Raw genomic sequence first — 24,084 nt, 5'->3', positions numbered from 1 at the left:
AAAGGACCTCTACGGTGGAGATTTCCAGCAATTTCTGAATAACATGTGACCGGAGTTGATGGAAAGATACAAGGTGAGCCTCAGTTTTACGGATTGGACTTAATTTGAGTCGGAATTGATATTTTAATTGAAATATAATGGTTGTTACTAATGGTTGTTACTTTCTGAGGGCTTAGCCTACTTTAAGGAACGACAGTTTCTCATAAATTATGTACAATTCTAGAATAACGGGCGCTTGTTAGAAATGGTTGATGGGTGAAAAGTTTGTCTGGTATCATGTTAATATTCACAATCGCTATTAACAATAATGTATACCTTTGATGGCCTTGTTTTTAATAACTATAATCGTGTTAAACGCAGTTTGGGCTGTAGAGTGCCGTACCGTTCATTAACACTACGTGTCGCTGCTGGTGTTATTCTTTCATTTACTGTAGTTTTAATGAATAATTTAATTTATATGTTTTATACATCAATATTTATGTTTTGATATGCCTCAAAGCTGTTCCTCAATACTTTCCCGGTTTAATTGCTGTTTCTCTGTTGATAATTCCATATCTTTTTTAGTGAGGCAGAATTAATGGGATAAAAAGATTTATTACGATGTGTTTTCCCTTACAATTTTCATCTGTTGTCTATAATTTCAGTTTTGTCCGTATTATATCAATGGAAATACTGGGAAACGAGTAGATGTTTGTTTGTTTTAGTGATTGAGGTGCTTTAGATTTTTGTTAATTTATTGTGTTAATTAAGTTCGTGAAAGAGTAGCGTGATGATGAAACCGGAAGCACTTGTATACCCACAGGCAGTGCGATTTGTTGCATTTCATTATAACCTATTGCTATTATTGTATAATCTATTGTTATAACCTATTTCATTAGCCTACCTAATGCTGCGTTCACACAAAACGCGAATTAAGCGTCAAATTCGACCATCTCTGTAATAACAAAGTACTTTTTAATTGGTGGTCTTTTTGCATTGTATTTCTTTACTAAGCCTATATAATCCGTGTGTTATCAGTTGTGTTACACTATTGTTTCTCACATACGCATTAATGCACTTCATGTTCGTACCGGTCCTGTGGGAGATGTGCCCTCCGTGGGGAGGAGCACAAGGAGTACTAATAATTGTTTTGATGTCGTGCTTTATTGCGGGGCTCTTTAATAATGATTAAAATCAGATGGTTGCAAGTGGAATGGGCTGTTTTAAGTTCTGCTTATGGTATTTTGTATATGTCAGATACACTTTTTCAATATTGTATTTGAGCAGATTTGGTAAATTTGGGCAAAAATTTAAAAACGTACACTTCTATTTATGTCAACTGAGTATTGTTAAAAAAAACAAAAACTAAAAAGTTACTTCTCCCCGTCGGGGAATCGAACCCCGGTCTTCCGCGTGACAGGCGGAGATACTGTCCACTATACTAACGAGGATGGGACTGAAGGTTGTAGGCAGGATATGGTACTTTTACCTTACTTTTATCCGGAACAGAAATGCGGAAATGTCAAATTAAAAGTCCCACATTCCGTTAGTAAAATCAGTCCTCTCCTCGTTAGTATAGTGGACAGTATCTCCGCCTGTCACGCGGAAGACCGGGGTTCGATTCCCCGACGGGGAGAATTAACTTTTTTTTTCTTAGTCAATTTGATTTCAAGCTTATACATACACAAGTGGACCAGGTAAAAGTACCTAAAGAAATTCCAATAAATTATAAATTTCTATCAAAAGTTTGGTTTACTGTAATTTTTATTAATTTAATTTTTGCTAAAAGATTCATATTTGTTTGTATTTATATATTCAACTTTACAAACCATTCAAAACTATTAACAACACGATTAAATAATTGATGAATAACAAAAAAATAAAATTCCACAGCGAATGATTGACAGATGAGACTGTGCTATTTAAATGACACGCCACGGAAAAGGCGAAACAGCGCCATGAAATCTTACATGTGGTCAAAAATATATTGCATCCGTAATGTTAAGCACTAGCCTACCATAGAGAATAAATGAGGAAAGTTAAGGGACTTTTTTATTTTTTATTTCTTAGTCAATTTGATCTCAAGCTTATACATACACATACACGAGTGGAGCAGTTAAACTTTTCGACATATTTGTGATTGTTTGTCATGATCATAAAAACAGTTCTAAATATTGAATTTTTTATTATTACTTTTTTATTTTTTTTAACAAACAGAAATTATACTTTGCTACAAAGCTTAGATGATTTTTCTTTTTTCTTTATGTATTTATTCTTAAATTGATTAGTGGACCCAGTCATGAAGGCAGCCAGCATGTGTCCAGCATGCATGCTGTTTTAAATTATATTTATTTGCATACTTTATTATTTCATAGTTTTGATTATTTTACTATAAATTAATAGCAATGACTGAAAAATGCTACAAGGTTTATTGCATATAATTATTATTATTATTTTTATTGCATGTTGTATTTGCTTGTAGTATTTCCTTTATTTCATTTAGCAGACATTTTATCCATAGGTCATAGTTTGTAAAGCCACCTTTCTATTATGCCAGGAAATATAGACGTATATTATATGTTTACAAGTAAAGCCAAAGCCGCTTTAAGGCAATAATATGCCATAAGAAGACAACCTATGGTAAAGCGACCTGATTCCGTGAGCGATGACGAAACCGGAAGTAAACCCTCTTACCCACAATGCAATGGAGTACTATACATTTCATTAAGTCTTTTTTATTTTATTAACCCATACACTCTTTGTTTGTTATAAAATTTAGTCGCATAGTCGTTTTAACATTATAATACGTTGTGCTATAGCATAATATTTGCAATGTTTATGTCTGTCATATTGTCACCGTTCGTGTGAACCGTGTGTCTGTCACTCGGGTACCCGCTGGTGCTCGAGCAATCTTCAGTACACTCATGTTTCTCTTCAGATCGTATAAATCTTTCGCCTTTTACTAAAGATTTCCGTGGGGAGGAACACAATGAGTATAAACTAATTTTTTGATGCCCTGCTTAACTGCGGGGCTTCCTTTACCTGTTGAAAATAAGATTAGTTGCATCTTGTCATGAAATTGGTGTTCTGACTGTACACCATTTCATTTTTGGTGTACTTTACATGCTTAGTAGTTTCTTATTATGTATGTTAATGTAATGGTATGATAAATATTATGTGTTGAAATCGTATGTTTTAAATGCGCGAGCGGCGCGATGTGTGGAAGCGTGACTGTACTGAAAAGTAGAAGTGCTGTTTCGTTTCAGGATGGCAGTTTCGTCTTGGGTGTAAAGTGGACACGATATTTTAGGCTGGTGAAATAATCCCTCCGATTGCGAAATATATTGTGCTCTTTTTGTCTCAACGCACACAATAAAGAAACAAGTTATGCTGTACTCATAAATGTCTGTCTGTCACTTGTCCAGAAAGTGCTTCTCACTTTCAGTTTGGTGTTTTTGTTAGTTTCTAAGAAGAATTAGAACGTTAGAAGAGAACTTTTCCTTTGTGTTCCACTCACTGATGGAAGAAGACAACGCCCTCTGTTGGTCTGTGTCAGTTCAACAGGGATCATAAAGTGTGATTTATTATTATTATTTTTTAATCTCATGTTTAAAATAAAAAAAGAGCAGATTGGATGAGTCACTTTATTATCATATGAAAAGGTTCTAACTATCCAGTCTCGCAACAAATAATCAATGTTAAATGTTGAACACACAGTGTCCTTCACCGTTCTCGTGAAGTGTGTTCCCTACACTCGGTCACGTGCTGGTACAGTGAGGAAATTAGTACACTCATGTTTCTCTTCAGATCGTATAAATCTTTCGCCTTTTACTAAAGATTTCCGTGGGGAGGAACACAATGAGTATAAACTAATTTTTGATGCCCTGCTTAACGGTGGGGCTTTCTTACTGTGTTTAATGTTAGAATCACGTGGTAATCCGGCCCTGTTTAGTAGTAGGCCTATTATAGAGGCTACCTGTGTGTAACGTGTGCATTTGTTCACAACATGTTAGCAGTAATATAATGGTGTGCTTGATTTAATATCGAGCGATATCACATCTAAATGACATTTAAGTAACTAAGAACTTCTTATAAAACATTAAAGGCTATAGTAATCAAGCAATTATTCAAGACAAACTAATACAGTGACAAAAGACAAGAAATTAATAAACTAATATATATATAGGCTTATATATTATTATATAAGTAGGCTTACCAGCAAAAAATAAATAATGTAGGCTATTAACAGCTAAGGTAACCATTCAGAAATTAAAAAGACTGCATTCAAGTGTAAAATAAAACGGCCTAAATTTCTCATTATCTTCGTCAAAAATATGCTACTGCATCATATTTTATTAAATAATAAAGATAATAAATGTATCCTTCAAGAGCAGTGATATGTATATTCGCGGTTTTTGGCAGTAGTGTTATCTTAAACATTTCACAACAGAACTTTAGAAGTTCTTTAAACTTTAAACTGGTCTGTGTCAGTTTAACAGGGATCATAAAGTGGTTTTTTAAATCTAGAAATCACGTTTAAAATAAAAAAGAGCAGACCGGACGAGTCACTTTATTACCAGACAAGGTAACTATCCAGTCTACAACAAATAATCTGTTAAATGTTGAACACACGATGTCCTTCACCGTTCTCGTGAAGTGTGTTTCTTACACCCGGTCACGTGCTGGTGCTTCATTAAACTTCAGTACACTCATGTTTCTCTTCAGATCGTATAAATCTTTCGCCTTTTACTAAAGATTTCCGTGGGGAGGAACACAATGAGTATAAATTAATTTTTTGATGCCCTGCTTAACGGCGGGGCTTCCTTACAGTGTTGAATGTCAGATCACATGGATAACTGAATGAGTTTAATCGTGTTTTCTACACGTGGTGCGTGGAATCTGTGCATTCGGTCACAAAAATGCATTGATTTAATCACTTCTGTATTCTGGGCCTCCACTCATATCAAATATGGGATAAGATCTGGGCATATCAATAGCATCATAAATATTACCTTTGCTTATTGTATATAAATTTATATAGGCTACAAGTCGATATAAATCTTACATCAAAATTGCGTTAAGCGATTATTATGAAATTATTATTCTTATGAAACATTAAAGTCATCAAGAAATTATTCAAGACAAACTAATGAAATAACAAAAGACAAGAAATGAATAAACTAATAAAATAAACATTATATAGGCTACATGTCTCCATTATAGCTACATCTCCAAAATGTCTTATAAAGAGCACTTTGTCTGGAAAGCATCTGCTGTGTAAACATCTGATATACGTCTTTAAAAGGTCAGTTTTACATAAATTCTAAATGAAGATAATATGCTACTGCATAATATTTTATTAAATAATAAAGCTAATAAATGTATTAGTGGCGGCTGCTGGTCTTTCAAAGAGGGGAAGCTCATTTCCGGCCTACATCATAAAAATTGTCCATTTATTCATACGTAAATTCTGCCCTTCGTTCCTTTTCAAGAAAATGCTCTGTGACCCTGTCGTACCAACTAGGCGTCTTTTCCAGTGACTTGACCAGTGTCCTCTCAACGGCCAGTTGAGCTAGGCTGCTTACACGGCCTTGGCCCATTGTGTTACAGGTCTAGGACTTGAGCTGCTTTAAACAGGAGAAGCTCCTTTCCACACCTGCAGATTTAGCTCCAATTGTTGCCACTAATGAGAACAGTTTGTAAAGCTGAGGCATTGCACTGTCCAACTCCATGTCTTTAAAGTCAGCATGAAACGGAAGTTGAGATTATCATTTTTTTCCTTGTTGTGACGTATATCTGAGTGAAATGGCTTCTGAAATTAGAAAAAATGTAGGGCGGGGCTTGATTTCGTCCTTCGGTAATTGATTGGATCGTTGGAGGTTAGGTGTTGCAAACAAAATGGAGGTAGATTTGAATGCCAGTTTACATTCTGTTGTGGAGGATTTCTCTCCACCGGATTCCCCACTGTTACCCTCCCATGAAGGATTTTTTATTGAGGAGCCCGGCGACGAGAACGAGGACGAGCAGCTAAATTTTCAGGTTTCTCTGAGAGGCGGTGCAGAAACGAGACAGACACTGATAGCCGCACCCTCATCGGCTCTGGCCGCACCCTTTCGCCATGGCACGTGACCGAAAGAGAAGAGAGGTCGTTTCGAGGGGGGAGGGAAGGGTAATGTATTTGATTAAAGGAGAACTCCGGTCAGTTTTAACATTGAGCACATTTTTTTGTAAATTTGGAGTGCTGTCAGTACAGAGAACAACGTCAAAAATTATTACGGTCGAAGCCCACGGTAATCGATTGTCGATACGCGCATAGGTTTAGTACGTACGATCATGCGCCCGAACTCGACAATCGACTACTGTGGACTTCAACGGAAAACAGGATGTAAATACAGGTATGTGCGCTGGCTGAAATAACATCATTTTTATTCATATCTTGCACATCTACTGCAGTCAGATTCACCCGTGTTCACTCTAAAGGAATCACTCACATTGGCTGTGCACTTGTAATGACACATCAAGGATGTTAAGAGGCTAAAAGCAGGTTTAAATATTGCCCCATTGAAGTCAACAGGGTGCAAATTTTAAAAAGAGGATAACACGGTGTAGGCAACACCGATTTTTGTCGTTGTTCTCTGTACTGACAGCACTCCAAATGTACAAAAAAATGAGCTCAATGTTAAAATTGACCGGAGTTCTCCTTTAAAGATTATAAGAGTACATGAATTTTAAAAAAAGAATGAAGTGCACAGATAAATCATTTATAATAAACACTACAATATTACATATAAAAAGAAGATTTGTCAAATTTGATTTCATGCCGACTTTAAGGCCTGGAACACACCAAGCCGACGGTCGGCCGTCGGGCAGTTTTTGTGCGTCGGCCGACTAAGTTTCCTCAGTGTGTTCCGCACCGTCGGCTGAAATTGGTCCTCAACGGCTTTTTTTCGGGTCGGTGAAAGAGGGAACTCTGATTGGCTGTTCAGCTTAGTGAACAGTCAGTGCATGAGAATAATAGCAAAACAGCGAGCAAAGTCAAAACGGTACAGATAGACGCTGTTCTAATGTTACGTCATCTTACCTGAGTGTTCCTTGGCGAATATTTCAATATTAACATGAGAGGAGTGGAATAAAGAAAGTGTTTAGCAGGATTGATTTTCAAAACGGTAAGCACGCACTGCTTTGTTTATGGTTTGTTTGTGTATCTGCAGCCTGTTTCCCTTTTTGAATGACGAATATAGACGAATATATCTGCAGAAATAGACGGTTGTCTCATTTACACGCAGGCGCAGAACACGCTTTCTAGCTAACAGTCGGCTGTAGTTCTCTCAGTGTGTTCAAGTGCAGCTTTTTACCCCGACGCGAGGCGACAACACAGTCCGCTTTCATCAGCGCTAGTTCGTCGGCGTCGGCTTGGTGTGTTCCAGGCTTAAGGAACACCAAGTAATCACACAGCTTTCCCCTGTTACCCTGCTAGTCCTGATCTGAATACAGGACTTGAAGTTCAGACCTCAGTCTCCCTGAATCAAAGTGATGGCCATAACTTTTCAGGACACTTTGGAAGGCCTCATCTGGAAGGTCATCAAATTTCCCTGGATTGACTAATTCTAAGAAGAGCATACTTTCCAAATTTGGAAAACGTAGAGGAATCTGCTCCAAGATGTTATCAAGGATGGCCATGTACAGATTTCTGTAGCGCTCTTGGGGATCCTGCAATTGGGTCAGACGGCGCTTTCTCATGGGCTCATCTCGTGGGTCTGATGTGAGATCTGCTGCTTTGGCATAAACAGCTTGGAAAGCCCCCTCTGACCTCTTCTCTTTGACAAAAGCAAGAAGAGACTCAATTCTTTTCTTGCAGTAAAGATCATCCATCGCCCTCTGCTGGACAATATCAAAGACCACATCAGTCTCAGAGAAGATTTGTTCATATGTGTACAACATGAACACAAACTCAAAATCCTCCAGTTTCCTCACAAAGCCTTCGGCACAATCCGGTGTATCATCATCCATTGTCGTATCTGCAATGATGTTATCAGATGTCTGCAGGAGGCCATCACAATTGTATGCCACAGTGCTCACTCACTATCCGTGATGTGAAATTCCATCTAGGAGCGTTTCTGGGCAACCTTGAACAACCTGCAGACTCCAGAAAAGACGTCCTCTTTGTGGATTTTGAAAAAAAATGTGGCAAACCCAGAGAGTGATGCACAGACATTGCACTGGGGACTATTGCTTTCACTTTGGCCTGCAGACCATTGAGAGCTGAAGTCATGACAGCAGCCCCATCATAGCCACAAGCTTATCCTTATAATTGTAGCCTTGCATGTTGTCATTTAATACATCAAAAACTGACTGAGCATCTCGCCCCCTAGAAACATCAACAAATCCAATAAAGCACACTGTAAATGATTTTTGTTGTTTTCATAGTATTATTGCTGTATTTTCAGTGAAAGTTTACTGTAGAAACAGTTAACAGTAAGTTGCTGTCAATTTTATAGCTTTTACATTATTTTTGCTGTATTTCCAGCTTTGTCACCATATAACTATTTACAGGAAAGTTGCTGTCAATTTATGCTTTTCTTTGGTGGGGGTGGGGGGGGGGGATAATTACAGTAATTCTTATACTCCTGTTAAATTGATGACGGTAATATTCCGACAGACAAGCCCGACAGAGGACATTTTTTGGTTTATTGAGGTTATTTCAGCTTAGGAATTTTATAATACATCGTTTCATAAGGTAACCCACATATTAAGGCATTTAGCATATAGTTTAAAAAAAAGTTAAAATTTGCTTGGATGTTTTTTTCTTTTCTTTTTTTCTTTATGGTTGCCAGATTTGGTCACAAACCCAACTAATCTCAAAGGTTATTTAGAAAGTAGAGATCTTGTATGGCATCAAATCGTTTATATTAAATGAGCTGTTTACTTTACACTATAAACTTGGTTCATTAAATGTGTGGATAAATGCAATTATTATAAAGCGAGTGCATATAATTTTACATGCACTATCCACATAGCGAACAATGACAGAAAGTCGGGCACGGCAGGATATATCAGCTGTTTCATCCACCTGTCATCCAAAAAAGGGAGCATCCTGAATTTCGTCTCTGATCTGATCAGAAACGGTGGCTGCAAGAGCAGAGATCAAGTCATTTTGAATAGTATGGGATATACCAGAAAACACAGTTGAGGACTCGAATTGTGTGGACAGGAGAGTCATATTTAGCTAATGTTTCTGTGAACTCCCTGTAATTCCCCTTGTTGGATGATTCACTACTTTCATCATGTCCGCTAAATGACAGCTCCTGCCGGCCAAGCAAGGATGTCACATCAATAAGGCGGTTTAGGAAGGCCCTGTTTTGTTTGACTGTTTCGTTATGTTTAGCCACTTGAATGTGAGCACCTTCATTGATTGCATGCTCAACCCTGATCCTGCCCTGCCCAACTTAATCTTGCACATGCACTCACATGTTCATTGCTCTTTTATATGCTGTCAAAGTTAGATCTCCAAACCCCACGTTTGACCAAACAACACCTCCGTGAGATGGTTTCATCAAGAGGCATGGCCAGCAGTACATTTTCTTTGTCACAGCACTTCGAGTCAGCTAGCTAACTTTGTCATACCAGGAGAGCTGAAAAGACCTGTTACTTTTCACTATCTTTTGCACTAAATCAATCTTAGGTGTTGATCTGCCCTGCTGTTTAATTCTAAGTTTCTCCTCGTAAGGAAGACGTTCAAATGGCTTCGCCAAAATCAGGTCGACAATATTAGCACTGTCTGCCATCGTGTGCAGTTCACCCCTACGACGCTAGCCTAGCCTACTGTATGAATGAATTAATCAATGAATGAATGAATCAATGAAGAAACGATCTGAAAAAAAAAAGATATTAAACTCGACAGAGGAAATGTGGGAATTAGGTTAAACTGAAACAAGGAATGTGGTGTATAATTGTGTGAAATGTATGATGAAAATTGGCTAGCAATTTCGCCAAGCAAATACCAAGAAATGGGTTGCAGCAGTTTGTCTTTCGACTACACTTGTGTCCTTCACCGTTCTTGTGAAGTGTGTTCCTTACACTCGGGTCCGTGCTGGTGCAGTGAGGAAATTAGTACACTCATGTTTCTCTTCAGATCGTATAAATCTTTCGCCTTTTACTAAAGATTTCCGTGGGGAGGAACACAATGAGTATAAACTAATTTTTTGTTGCCCTGCTTTACTGCTAGGGCTCTCAATTTTGTTGAAGTAATAGATTGTTATGATCCTAAGCTGCGTTCTAATTTGGAACTAATGCACTTCGTTATTCCATTTTGTATTATAAGTACTGCAAGTAGTGTTTACCAAACATTTCTAAAGAGAAAAAGTGACATTTTCAGTCAGTCTCATTTCCACTGTAACTTTTCAACCGTTCTCGGAGCAGCCTCAACTCTGATTGGTTCTGTTCTTAGACAGCCTCAACTCTGATTGGTTCTGTTCTTAGACAGCCTCAACTCTGATTGGTCCTGTTCTTGGAGCAGCCTCAACTCTGATTGGTTCTGTTCTGTTCTCGGAGCAGCCTCAACTCTGATTGGTTCTGTTCTCGGAGCAGCCTCAACTCTGATTGGTTCTGTTCTTAGACAGCCTCAACTCTGATTGGTCCTGTTCTTGGAGCAGCCTCAACTCTGATTGGTTCTGTTCTGTTCTCGGAGCAGCCTCAACTCTGATTGGTTCTGTTCTCGGAGCAGCCTCAACTCTGATTGGTTCTGTTCTTAGACCGCCTCAACTCAGATTGGCTCTGTTCACTAGCAGAGGCGTGATTTTATTGGGTTCCTCGTCTGTTTGCCGCTGACTGAAATAATTATGGGAGAATGATGGCAGAGACAGGAGATATTTGGAAAACTTCTTTAACTAAATCACATGGTTTTTGTGGTTTTCGTTCAAATTTCTCATTGTCTTCATTTTTGATGAAGATAATATGCTACTGCATAATATTTTATTAAATGATAATAATAATAAATGTATCCTTCAAGAGCAGTGAATTGTATATTCGCGTTTTCTTGTCAGTATCTTAAACGTTTCACAAAAGACGTTAGAAGACGTTTTCTTTTCTCTGTGTCAGTTTAACAGGGATCATAAAGTGTGTTTTTTTCTTATTATCTAGAAATCACGTTTAAAAAAAAAATAAAAACAGTGAAGACCGGATGAGTTATTTTCATAGGTCACTTTTTTTATCATATGAAAAGGTTCTAACTATCCAGTCTCACAACAAATAATATACGTTAAATGTTGAACACACAGTGTCCGTCACCGTTCTCGCGAAGTGTGTTTCTTACACTCGGTCACGTGCTGGTGCAGTTAGGAAACTAATACACTCATGTTTTTCTTCAGGTCGTATAAATCTTTCGCCTTTTACTAAAGATTTCCGTGGGGAGGAACACAATGAGTATAAGCAAATTTTTTAATGCCCTGTCTAACTGGTAGGGTTCTCAAACCTGTTGAAATAATAGAGTATGATGATCTTGATCTGCGTTTCAGTATCGAACTAATGCACTACGTTATTCCATTTCCTATTTTAAAAACACAGATTAGAAATTATCGAACATTTCTAAAGAGAAAAAGTGAAATTTCCACTGTAACTTTTCAACCGTTCTCGGAGCAGCCTCAACTCTGATTGGTTCCTTTCACTAGCAGGGGCGGGTCTTTATTGGGTCCTTTGTCTGTTTGCTGCTGACTGAGCTGAAATAATTATGGGAGAATGATGGCAGAGACAGGAGATATTTGGAAAACTTCTTAAACTAAATCGCATGTTTTTTTTGTCGTTTTCGTTCAACTCTCATAGAAGCTAACGCTGTAGTATACTATATTAATCCATAAGAGTAGGGGAATATAGGAAAACTACCCGATTTAGTGGGCCCCCTTGGTGATTGGGGCCCCTTTATTTGTCACCACTAATGACGGCCCTTATCAGATCCTGTGTTTCGTTTCAGGATGGCAGTTTCGTCTTGGGTGTAAAGTGGACACAATCTTTAAGCTTTAACTAATCCCTCCCAATTGCGAAAAGTTAGAAGAGAACTTTTCCTTTGTGTTCCACTCACTGATGGAAGAAGACAACGCCCTCTGTTGGTCTGTGTCAGTTCAACAGGGATCATAAAGTTAGATTTTTTTTTTTTTTTTAAACACCTTTAAAATGAAAAAAGAGCAGATCGGATGAGTCAGTTTATTATCATATGAAAAGGTTCTAACTATCCAGTCTCAACAAATAATCAATGTTAAATGTTGAACACACAGTGTCCTTCACCGTTCTCGTGAAGTGTGTTCCTTACACCCGGTCACGTGCTGGTGCAGTGAGGAAACTAGTACACTCATGTTTCTCTTCAGATCGTATAAATCTTTCGCCTTTTACTAAAGATTTCCGTGGGGAGGAACACAATGAGTATAAACTAATTTTTTGATGCCCTGCTTAACTGTGGGGCTTCCTTACAGTTTAATGGTATGATTGATTTAACCACTTCTGATTTCTGGGCCCTCACCGCTCTCCACTGATATCAAATATGGGCATTTAAGGAGTATAATAAATATTGCTTTTTCTTATTTTATATAAATTTATATACAAAGTCGATATAAATATTACATCAATATTGCATTAAGTGATTAATAGCTTATGAAACATTAAAGTCATCAAGAAATTATTCAAGACAAACTAATGAAATAACAAAAGACAAGAAATGAATAAACTAATAAAATAAACATTTTGTTTTTATATCAAATGTAGGCCTATAGAATTTATTTCCAGTCAGTTCCCAAATAGGCTACATCTCCAAAATGTCTCAGAGCACTTTGTCTGGAAAGCATCTGCTGTGTAAACATCTGATACACTTCTTTAATTGGTCAGTTTTACATAAATTCTAAATGAAGATAATATGCTACTACATAATATTTTAAATATAAAATTAAATAATAAAGCTAATAAATGTAACCTTCAAGAGTAATGAGTTGTATTCGCGTTTTCTTGACAGTATTGTTATCGTACTTGGGCAGGCCGGTTATCCTTAGGGGCTTTCGCACCGGAGGAACCTTTTCATAGTTCCTAGAACTAATGGCGGAAGTACCCGGATTTTGGCGTGTTCGCAACACAGGAACTAGGATCGATTCCTTTTGGAGGAACGAATTTAGCTCCTACTTCAGAGTAGAAAAAAATCCAACGCAACTTTGAGGGGACCAACCGAAACATGATTATGTATTTCTGCTCAGCTAGCAACACTGGACATCAACCACACGGCCTGGGGTTACCAACACAGGGTACTCCCTAGGCTGCTCTGGCCTCTGCTTGTTTATAAGATACCTGTCTCTACCATCGAGGAATTGGAGAGGAAGATTAACACCTATTTGAGGAGGTGGCTGGGCGTCCCAAGAAGCTTCTGCTCCATTGGCTTGTAGCACAGGCAGCAAGCTGCAGCTGCCAGTGACTACAGTGGTTGAGGAGTATAAAGCGACAAAGACATGCCAGGCCATGATGCTGCGAGACAGCAAGGACGCAAGAGTACGCCAAGCAGGTATTGTGGTCAGGACAGGTCGTAAATGGTCAGCCAGCAGAGCACTGACGGAGGCTGAGGATCGAAGGCATCATGCTGACATCGTTGGGACAGTAGCTCTGGGCAGGCTTGGACTGGGTTGCTCAACCAGAACGAGCTGGAAAAAAGCTGACCCAAAAGAACGTCATGGTATGGTGCAGAGGGAGGTCCGTAAAGCAGAGGAGGAAACCCGGCATGTCAAGGCTGTTGCCATGAAAAAACAGGGCAGCTGGACAAGGTGGGAAGGCATACGAGAAAAGGCCCTGACGTGGCAGGACATCTGGACCATGGAAGGACGTTGGGTAAAGTTCTTGACGTGTTCTGTCTACGATGTCCTGCCTACTCCATCAAACCTCCATATTTGGGGGATGGTAGAGAGCCCCATCTGCACGCTGTGTGGAAAGACAGCCAATCTTGGCAGATGGGAAATTCCGGTGGCGTCACGATAAGATCCTGTCTCGGTTGGCGGATGGTGTGGAACAGACAAGGAAGAAGGGTAAACAACTTTCCGACGGGCACCACTTTATCCATTTCGTCAGGATAGGAGAGAGCACTGCAGCAGGATGGAGGAGCAGAGGGGTCCTGGCCTCAGCAAATGACTGGGAGATGCGGGCAGACCTGAAGAAGCAGCTCAGATTCCCAGAGGAGATAGCACTCACTAGCCTCAGACCAGATATTGTCCTCTTGTCTAGAGGTACCAAGCAGGTGGTGCTAATAGAGTTAACAGTACCCTGGGAAGAGAGGATGGAGGAGGCACATGAGTATAAGCTCAAAAATTTTCAAGGCCTTATCCTCGAGAGCCAGCAAAAAGAATTGAAGGCCTGGAATCTACCAATAGAGGTCGGCTGCAGAGGTTTTGCTGGACAGTCGCTCTAAATTGTTGGGGATTGAAGGGATGGCCAGGAAACGGCTGATAGACAATGTCACTGAACAGGCAGAAATGGCATCAAATTGGATTTGGATACAGTGGGAGGTGCGGAGGCAGAACAAACCTGTTGAAGGACTAAAAACGGCATAGAGTTGGGTGGTGGTCAGAAGGGGTAGATCCAGGACGCTGGATCTGCTGTCAAGCCCTCCTGAGGTGTTATGGGCTTAAATCGACGAAACACCAAGGAAGGGGGGTGCCCATCTGATGACCGGCTGTAGCCACCAAACTCTTGTATTGTTGAGAGATGTAGCCAAGCTTTGAGCTAGCCCAGGGAGAAGGATAGTGCTTGAAAGGAGGAGAGAAGGAGAGGAGAGAGCGATGCCACTGACTCACAGATGGGGCAGTGCAGAGTACTCGTAAAGGTAGGCCATCTGCGATGATCACATCGTTTTTGCATGTAAATGTATCCTGAGTGATCAGAATCAGTTGGCGCTTTTCCACTGCATGGTACGGCTCAGTACGGTTCGGCTCGCTTTGCTATTTCCACTGCGTGGTACATCTCGACTCGGTACGGCACGGTTCGATTCGCTTAAGCTCGGTTGCTTTTCCACTGCAGTTAGTACCGCTTCAGAGTGGGTGGGACTGATCGTTATAGTTGCCGCCTCTACTGCCATGACATCATCGTAAACGCGCCACATTTTGAAACGCACAACACAGGAACAATGGAGCCTATCGAGGGGATGGTGTTCTTGATTCTCGGCATGTGGATGTTTTTAACTGCAACTTTCTGCAAGACGGAGAAATGTGTTTAAAATGAGGCTGATGGCAGCTAATACAATGACGCTGGTAGTGACGATTCTGTCTTACCAATCAGTGATCTGCAGTGTTTTCACGTCACATTTTAGTATCGGTACGGTACGCTTGGAACCTCAACAGAGGTGGTACCATTTAAAGTGAGCCGAAGCGAGCCGTACCATGCAGTGGAAATGCGCCATAAGTGAGCCGTACCGAACCGAGCCGTACCGTACCATGCAGTGGAAAAGCGCCAAGTGAGTTGTATATTCGCGTTTTCTTGACCGTATCTTAAATGTTTCACAATAGAATATTAGAAGACATTCTCTTTTGGTCTGTGTCAGTTTAACAGGGATCATAAAGTGTGTATGTTTTTTTTTTTTTTTTTTTTTATCTAGAAATCACGTTTAAAAATAAATAAATAAGTGAAGACCGGATGAGTTACTTTCATAGGTCACTTTATTATCAAATGAAAAGATTCTAACTATCCAGTCTCACAACAAATAATATACGTTAAATGTTGAACACGCAGTGTCCATCACCATTCTCGTGAAGTGTGTTCCTTACACCCGGTCACGTGCTGGTGCAGTGTGGAAACTAGTACACTCATGTTTCTCTTCAGATCGTATAAATCTTTCGCCTTTTACTAAAGATTTCCGTGGGGAGGAACATAATGAGTATAAACTAATTTTTTGTTGCCCTTCCTAATTGGTAGGGCTCTCAAATTTGTTGAAATAAAAGATTGTGATGATCCTATAAGCTGTGTTCCAGATCCTAACTAATGCACTACGTTATTCCATTTCTTATTTTAAAGTATTTATAAAAAGATAAAGTGACATTTCCACTAACTTTTCAACCATTTTTGGAGCAGCCTCAACTCTGATTGGTTCTGTTCTTGAAGCAGCCTCAACTCTGATTGGTTCTTTTCACTAGCAGGGGCGGGACTTGATTTGATTGGGTCCTTTGTCTGTTTGCTGCTGACTGAGCTGAAATAATTATGGGAGAATGATGGCAGAGACAGGAGATATTTGGAAAACTTCTTAAACTAAATTGCATGTTTTTTTGGTTTTCGTTCAACTCTCATAGAAGCTAACGCTGTAGTATACTATATTAATCCATAAGAGTAGGGGAATATAGGTAAACTACCCGATTTATTGGGCCCCCTGGGTGATTGGGGCCCCTTTTATTTGTCACCACTAATGACGGCCCTGATCAGATCCTGTGTTTCGTTTCAGGATGGCAGTTTCATCTTGGGTGTAAAGTGGACACGATATTTTAGGCTGGTGAAATAATCCCTCCGATTGCGAAACATTTTTTCCTCTTTTTATCTCAACACACACAATAAAGAAACAAGTTATGCTGTACTCATAAATGTCTGTCCGTCACTTGTCCAGAAGTGCTTCTCACTTTCAGTTTGGTGTTTTTGTTAGTTTCTAAGAAGAATTAGAACGTTAGAAGAGAACTTTTCCTTTGTGTTCCACTCACTGATGGAAGAAGACAACGCCCTCTGTTGGTCTGTGTCAGTTCAACAGGGATCAAAAAGTGTGATTTATTTTTTTATTTTTTTATCTCACGTTTAAAATTAAAAAAAGAGCAGATCGGATGAGTCACTTTATTATCATATGAAAAGGTTCTAACTATCCAGTCTCGCAACAAATAATCTTAAATGTTGAACTCAAGGTGTCCTTCACCGTTCTCGTGAAGTGTGTTCCTTACACTCGGGTCTGTGCTGGTGCAGTTAGGAAACTAGTACACTCATGTTTCTCTTCAGATCGTATAAATCTTTCGCCTTTTACTAAAGATTTCCGTGGGGAGGAACACAATGAGTATAAACTAATTTTTTGATGCCCTGCTTAACAGCGGGGCTTCCTTACAGTGTTGAATGTCAGATCACAAAAAGAATTGAACGTGGTTATACGTATTAAACACGTGCGTAGATCGTGTGCTTTTGTTCACAACATGTTAATGGTAATGATTTAATTTCTTGCGATCGAATTCAAGGGGAAATTCTGGGCCCTCATCGCTCTCCAATCATATCAAATAGGCCTACGGTATAATATGGGCATATAAATAGCATAATAAATAAAGTTTTTGCTTATTTTATATAAATTCATATACAAAGTTGATATAAATATTTCATCAGAATTACAGCGATTAATAACTTCTTATGAAATATTAAAGTCATCAAGAAATTATTCAAGACAAACCAATGAAATGACAAGACGAGAAATTAATTTAAAAATAATAATAATAATAATAATTTATATAAAATGTAGGCCTCTACAATTTATTTCCAGTCAGTTCCCAGATAGGCTACATCTCCAAAATGTATTATAACTTTGTCTGGAAAGCATCTGCTGTGTAAACATCTGATACACATCTTTAAAGGTCAGTTTCACATCAATTCTAAATCAAACATCTTAAAGACATTTTCTTAATGAAGATATTATGCGACTGCATAATATCTTATTAAATAATATAGCAAATAAATATCCTTAAAGAGCAGTGAGTTGTATTCGCGTTTTATCGACAGTATTGTTATCGTACTTTGGGCAGGCCTGTAATCCTGCCATTTTCTGTGTGTTATACAAACCAACAAACTAAGTAACGTTCCCTAATAGCCTAGTGCAATAAATACGGGGACTTTGAGCGCGAATCGTTCGGGCGGCGCACATTAATGAGATGCACCGGCATCCCATCCCATCGACATCCCTACACTGACTACACTAACCTGTCTTGATAAAGAACATTTTGAAAGACTGGTTAAGTCGTTCCCCTGGCCTCCCTCTCCTTCTTTTCATGACGTGACTGGTATCCAGATTTTTTTCCGACATTTTCAGTCAGTCTCATTTCCACTGTAACTTTTCAACTGTTCTCGGAGCAGCCTCTACTCTGATTGGTTCAAGTTTCAAGTTTTCAAAGTTACAGTGGAACGTTAGAAGAGAACTTTTCCTTTGTGTTCCACTCACTGATGGAAGAAGACAACGCCCTCTGTTGGTCTGTGTCAGTTCAACAGGGATCAAAGTGTGTGTGTGTGTGTGTGTTTCTTTTTTTTATCTTCACGTTTAAAAACAAACAAAAAGCAGCAGACCGGATGAGACACTTTATTATCATATAGAAAAGTAATATCCTGTTTGACAACAAATAATATACGTTCAGTGTTGAACTCAAGGTGTCTGTCACCGTTCTCGTGAAAGTGTGTTCCTTACACCCGGTCACGTGCTGGTACATTGAGGAAACTAGTACACTCATGTTTCTCTTCAGATCGCATAAATCTTTCGCCTTTTACTAAAGATTTCCGTGGGGAGGAACACAATGAGTATAAACTAATTTTTTTGATGCCCTGCTTAACGGCGGGGCTTCCTTACAATGTTTAATATCAGATCACTTGGAAATTTAATCATAATTATTTAAGTTATAAACACGTGCATGGAACGTGTGCTTTCGTTCACAATGGGATGTTATGGTATGATTGATTAAATCTCTTGCGATCGTATGCAGAGGAATTCTGCGCCCTTACCACTCATATCAAATAGGCTACGGTAGAAGATATGGGCATATAAATAATGCTTTTGCTTATTTTATATACATTTATATACAAAGTTGACATAAATATTACATCAAAATGGCAATAAGCGACTAATAACTTATTATGAAACATTTCTTATTCATATTAAGCAATTATTCAAGACAAACTAATAAAACAACAAAAGACAAGAAATTAATAAACTAATGAGATGTAAAAAATAATCATATAAAAAGTAGGCCAACCAGCAATATAATAATCTATCAAATGCTTTTCCAGTCAGTGTAGCTACAGCTGAGGTAAACAAGAGTAAAATAACACAGCCTACGTTTCTCATTGTCTTCATTTTTTATGAAGATAATATGCTTCTGCATAATATTATATTATATAATAAAGCTAATAAATGTATCCTTCAAGAGCAGTGAGTTGTATGTTCGCGTTTTCTTGACAGTATCTTAAACGTTTTACAATAGAACGGTAGAAGACGTTCTCTTTTGTTCTGTGTCCGTTTAACAGGGATCAGAAAGTGTGTGTTTTTATTTATTTATCTATAAATCACGTTTAAAAAAAAAAGCAGACCGGATGAGTCACTTAATTATCATATAGAATAGGTACAAACTATCCAATCTCACAACAAATAAGATTATCTACGTTAAATGTTGAACACACGGTGTCCATCACCGTTCTCGTGAAGTGTTTCTTACACGCGGTCACGTGCTGGTGCTTCGGTAAGCTTCAGTACACTCAAGTTTCTCTTCAGATCGTATAAATCTTTCGCCTTTTACTAAAGATTTCCGTGGGGAGGAACACAATGAGTATAAACTAATTTTTTGATGCCCTGCTTAACTGTTAGGGCTCTCAATTCTGTTGAAATAATAGAGAATGTTCTTAAACTGCGCTCCAAATTCGAACTAATTCACTTTCCATTCCGCTTTATAAATAGTGCAAGTAGGCCTAGTGTTTACCTAACATTTCGAAAGAGAAAAAGTGCACAACCATGCACATGCACTGCAATCTACTGTCGCAGCTTTAATTGCGTAGTGGAGAGGGCGGGGCTAACAGACTTGGATGTTCAATGACAAAATAACCGTAAAGTTCATACAATACACGTATGAGTGCATAGTGCAAAGTGCGTCAAAGTTGGGACAGAACTTTATTGTTCTTAAAGCTGTAATATTTTGCTATACTGCACTGTTTAGGGAACTAATGCAATTAAAGGGATATTGTTTCAAAAATCATAATTTACTCACCCTCATGTTGTTTTAAACCTGTATGAGTTTCTTTCTTCTGCTTAACACAAAATAGGATATTTTAAAGAATGTTGGTAACCAAACAGTTGCTGGTCCCCATTGACTTCCATAGTAGGAAAAAAAATACTAAAGGAAGTTGGGGGACCAGAAACCATTTATAAAAAAACAAAAAAAACTTATTTTGTGTTCAACAGAAGAAATGATCTCATACAGGTTTAAAACAACATGAGTAAATGATGACAGAATTTATTTTTTATTTTTGTGTAAACTATCCCTTTAAGTGTCAACCGAATGTATTTCAGAATTTTTGTCTTGTCTTAAATGTCTTAGTTTTTTGTTAATTGTACAACTTTTGTTGCCATAGCCCTGCTGCTGACATGGCGCTAAAAACAATAATAAATGGCTATAAATACATATTTATTCAAGATTAGAGAATAAAAGACAGGATGTGTTTAATATATACAAAGCATTTTTATATGCATATTTTTAAAATATACATATTTAACAAAATATTAAAAGTCTTTGCTTTTCAAATGTTTGAATTTGTGCAGTGTGTTTCTTGAAGGCAGACTGGATGGGACTTGTGGAGATTGACCCTTTACCCATAAGCGTCGCACTTAGTACTAGTAGTAACACGAGTGATCTTTGTCCTCCGTCCTCCAGATAACCAAGGAAGAGCAGGTAACAAAATATAGCAGCAAATGCTTTTAAATACTGCCTCTTGATTAACAATATTATATTGCATTGATTGTGTCTGAATAGAACAATGTGAACAAATCTTAATAATGCAACAGTGGGATTATTGATTTGAATAATTGTCTTTCACTTTTACACTGTTGTGGGTGCGCAGAAAATGAACCTGTTCCTGCATGTGCTTATTTTACAGAACTGTGTATCTTTGACAACTATTAGAACGACTTGAAATTAACTGAATTGCTACTACTTATGACCTAGACTAGTAGCACTGTCAGAGTCCACTTTGAGGTTACTGTACTATCACAGACAGAGATGACTAAGCACATTATTGATTTTTATGTCACAGAAAAGCTATTTGTCTGTCTGTAATCAGACTCAATTGGGACTATTTCTGGATTCACATATTTTCTAGATTTTTCTCCGTTGTACACTTGTATGCTGTTACACATAGCAGCATTTAGATCCTGTGATATTTCTGTTTCCTCAGTCTTGAAGATGGTGGTTTTGTCTAAAGAGTACGGCTATGTGGCGCTGACAGGAGCGGCATCATTTCTCCTGTTGGGTCATCTGTCTTATGCTGTGGGGAAGGCTCGGGATAAATACAATGTCCCGGTAACATAACAGACAGTGATTGTTCTGGAAGCTTGTTTCTACAAAAAACAAAAAAAAACAAAAACAAAAAACATATAAAAGCTAACTACAACTTTTTATCTCACATTTCTGACTTTTCCTCGCAATTCCAAGTTTATTTGAGAAAAAAAAAAATCTGAATTGTGAAATTTACACTAATGAGCCAAAGCATTATGAACAGTCACAGATGAAGCGAATAACGTCGATCATCTCTTAGGTAGATTAGATGGAAAGTAAACAATCAGTTCTCGTGATTAAAATGTCGGATGCAGGAGAAATGGGCAGAAATTAAGATCTGAGCGACTTTGACGAGGGCCAGAGAGTTAAGGCAGAGCGTCTGGGTCAGAGTATCTCTGAAAGGCTTGTGTGTCGCTCTTGGTAATTTACCAACAGTGTCCGAGGAGGAACAAACCACAAACCGGCGACAGGGTGTTGGACGCCCAGGGCTCATTGATGCACGAGGACAATGAAAGCTATCCCGTCTGGTCCGAGTCTACAGAAGGTCTATGAGGCACAAGTCACACATTTTAAATGATGGTTATGTGAGGAATGTGTCACAACACACAGTGCATCTGCTGCGTATGGAGAGCAATCAGAGATCTATGATGAACTGGACCCTGGAGCAGTGGAAGAAAGTCTGATGAGTCCTGTTTTCTTTACATCTCGTGGACTGTCGTGTACGTGTGCGCTGTTTACCTGGGGAAGTGATGCACCAGGATGGACTGTGGGATGACGATAAGCCAGTGGAGCGAGTGTGTGACTCAATGTTCTGCTGGGAAACCCTGGGTCCGGTCATTAATGTGGACGTATGTATATATATATATATATATATATATATATATATATATATATATATATATATATATATATATATATATATATATATATATATATATATATATACATATAAAAAAAAAATTAAAACATTTATTTTTGGCGTTTTTGCCTATTAAGATAGGACAGGTAGCTAGACAGGAAGGTCCATGAGCCGGGGCTCGAACTCGGGTCTCCCGAAGCACAACGGCGCACTTGCCCACAAGGCTATCGGCGCCGAGATGTGGACGTATATTTGACATGCCACCTTCCTAAATATTGTTGCAGACCAGGTACACCCCTTCATGACAACAGTGTTCACTAAAGGCCTCTTTCAGCTGGATAATCACAGTCACACTGCATATATTGATCAGGTTTGAGGAACATGATGAAGAGTTCAAGGTGTTCCTCTGGCCTCCAAATTCCCCAGATCTGTGGGATGTGCCAGACCAACAAGTTCAGTCCATGGGAGCTCCACCTCAAACTACAGGACTTGAAGGATCTGCTGCTAAAGCCTCGGTGCCAGAGACCACAGGACACCTTCAGGCTCTTGTAGAGTTCATGCCTGGGCGGGACGGAGCTGTTTTAGCAGCACATGGAGGACCAACAGCGTATTAGGCAGGTGGTCATAATGTTTTGGCTCATCGCAATGTCAGAATTCTGACGCAATGTCTTGCAATTCTGAGTTTGTATCTAAACTCCGAATTGCGAGAAAAAAGTCAGAATTGTTAGATATAAATTTGTATCTTTATGATGGTAAATTATCTAAAATGTTTTTAACATTAAGAAGAAAAATGCTCTTTTAAGAACTATTCACTGAAAGGTTCTTCGATGCACCACTGTAATTAAGTTTGAACCTATGATGAAAGTATTAATTTTATTTTCTAGTATCCTACAATGTACAGTGATGATCCAGAGACCGGCCACATATTCAACTGTATCCAGCGAGCGCATCAGAACACGTATGCGTGCATTACTATTCATTATGCATTAATATTCTCAGTATACATTATAGACAGCAGATATATTACTGCTAAATATTAAAGTTGTCTATACAATAAATATCAGCTTATTTAATGTTTTACATTTGATTGAGAAGTGATTGTTGTGATTGGTTTCCTTGCTGCTTTTCTGATGGTTTATTGATGCTGTTGTGGATATTTTGTCATTGTAATTATAATTGTAAAACAAAAAGCATGCAGTATATTTATATATGTGCCATTTTCTTACAGTGTTGAAGTTTCGTCTCTATTCCTGTTTCATTTATCTGTGGGTGGGATTCAGCATCCAGTGAGTGTAGATTCAAGCTTTATTAACACCCATGCAAGCTAATGCTAACTGAGAGATTAACTGTTTCTTGTGTTTCTCAGCGCCTGGCCAGCGCGTTGGGAATGATCTGGATTGTCAGTCGGTTGCTGTACGCTCGAGGATACTCTACTGGAGGTGAGTGTCTTTGCACCTCCACAGAACTGATTTGTGTAGATTTAATGAATTCTGGATTATGAATACAGCTAGTGAAATGAGTTTGAGTGTTGTGTTCTGTCCTGTTAGACCCTGAGAAGCGCCGGCGTGGCTCGTTTGGGATGCTTGCTTTTCTGGGTCTGTTCATCTGCACGGTGAACACCGGGAGAACACTGCTCGGATGGGGACCTGGCTTCAAATGGCCAATATGTTTTAAATAGTGGAAATCATGTTTCCAGTTCAATTCTACTCTAATTCCACATTCTATAAAGTGACTATAAAGTAAAAAAAAACAAAAAAAACATGTTATGTAAAATTAGAAAAACACAAAGAGGCTCATTTCACACTGTAAGACCTCTGGGAATTCTCTGTGTGTACATTTCTGTTTTAAATAAATAGCATAAAAAGTTGAAACGTTCAATTCAGTTACTGTTTTGTCTTTAAAAAAGTACAGTGAAATTATGTGAAACATGCTATAACAGCCAAGTGGATATATTTTAATATCATTGAGATACTATTA

The 24,084-nt window shown here is 38.5% G+C and overlaps 1 protein-coding gene across 1 annotated transcript; it reads left to right on the top strand.

The window, feature by feature from the left end:
- mgst3a (microsomal glutathione S-transferase 3a) lies at window positions 1-23,837 on the top strand. Its single transcript, XM_079888016.1, has 7 exons — window positions 1-73; window positions 20,516-20,645; window positions 21,148-21,272; window positions 22,992-23,065; window positions 23,336-23,393; window positions 23,474-23,546; window positions 23,655-23,837. Exons 3-7 carry the CDS (start codon window positions 21,156-21,158, stop codon window positions 23,783-23,785), a joined length of 453 nt encoding a protein of 150 aa, XP_079744142.1. The 5' UTR covers window positions 1-73; window positions 20,516-20,645; window positions 21,148-21,155; the 3' UTR covers window positions 23,786-23,837.
- Window positions 23,838-24,084: the final 247 nt, after the last annotated feature.

The sequence above is a fragment of the Squalius cephalus genome (assembly GCF_949319135.1).
Source record: "Squalius cephalus genome assembly, chromosome: 12".
In the NCBI taxonomy this organism is placed as follows: domain Eukaryota; kingdom Metazoa; phylum Chordata; class Actinopteri; order Cypriniformes; family Leuciscidae; genus Squalius; species Squalius cephalus.
This window is presented reverse-complemented; position numbering and strand designations above follow the sequence as displayed.

Coding starts and splice junctions, on each gene's coding strand:
- mgst3a (XM_079888016.1), top strand. CDS start 21,156: ATGGTGGTTTTGTCTAAAGAGTACGGCTATGTGGCGCTGACAGGAGCG. Junction 23,394..23,473: donor TGGGTGGGATTCAGCATCCA/GTGAGTGTAGAT, acceptor TGTGTTTCTCAG/CGCCTGGCCAGCGCGTTGGG. Junction 23,547..23,654: donor TCGAGGATACTCTACTGGAG/GTGAGTGTCTTT, acceptor CTGTCCTGTTAG/ACCCTGAGAAGCGCCGGCGT.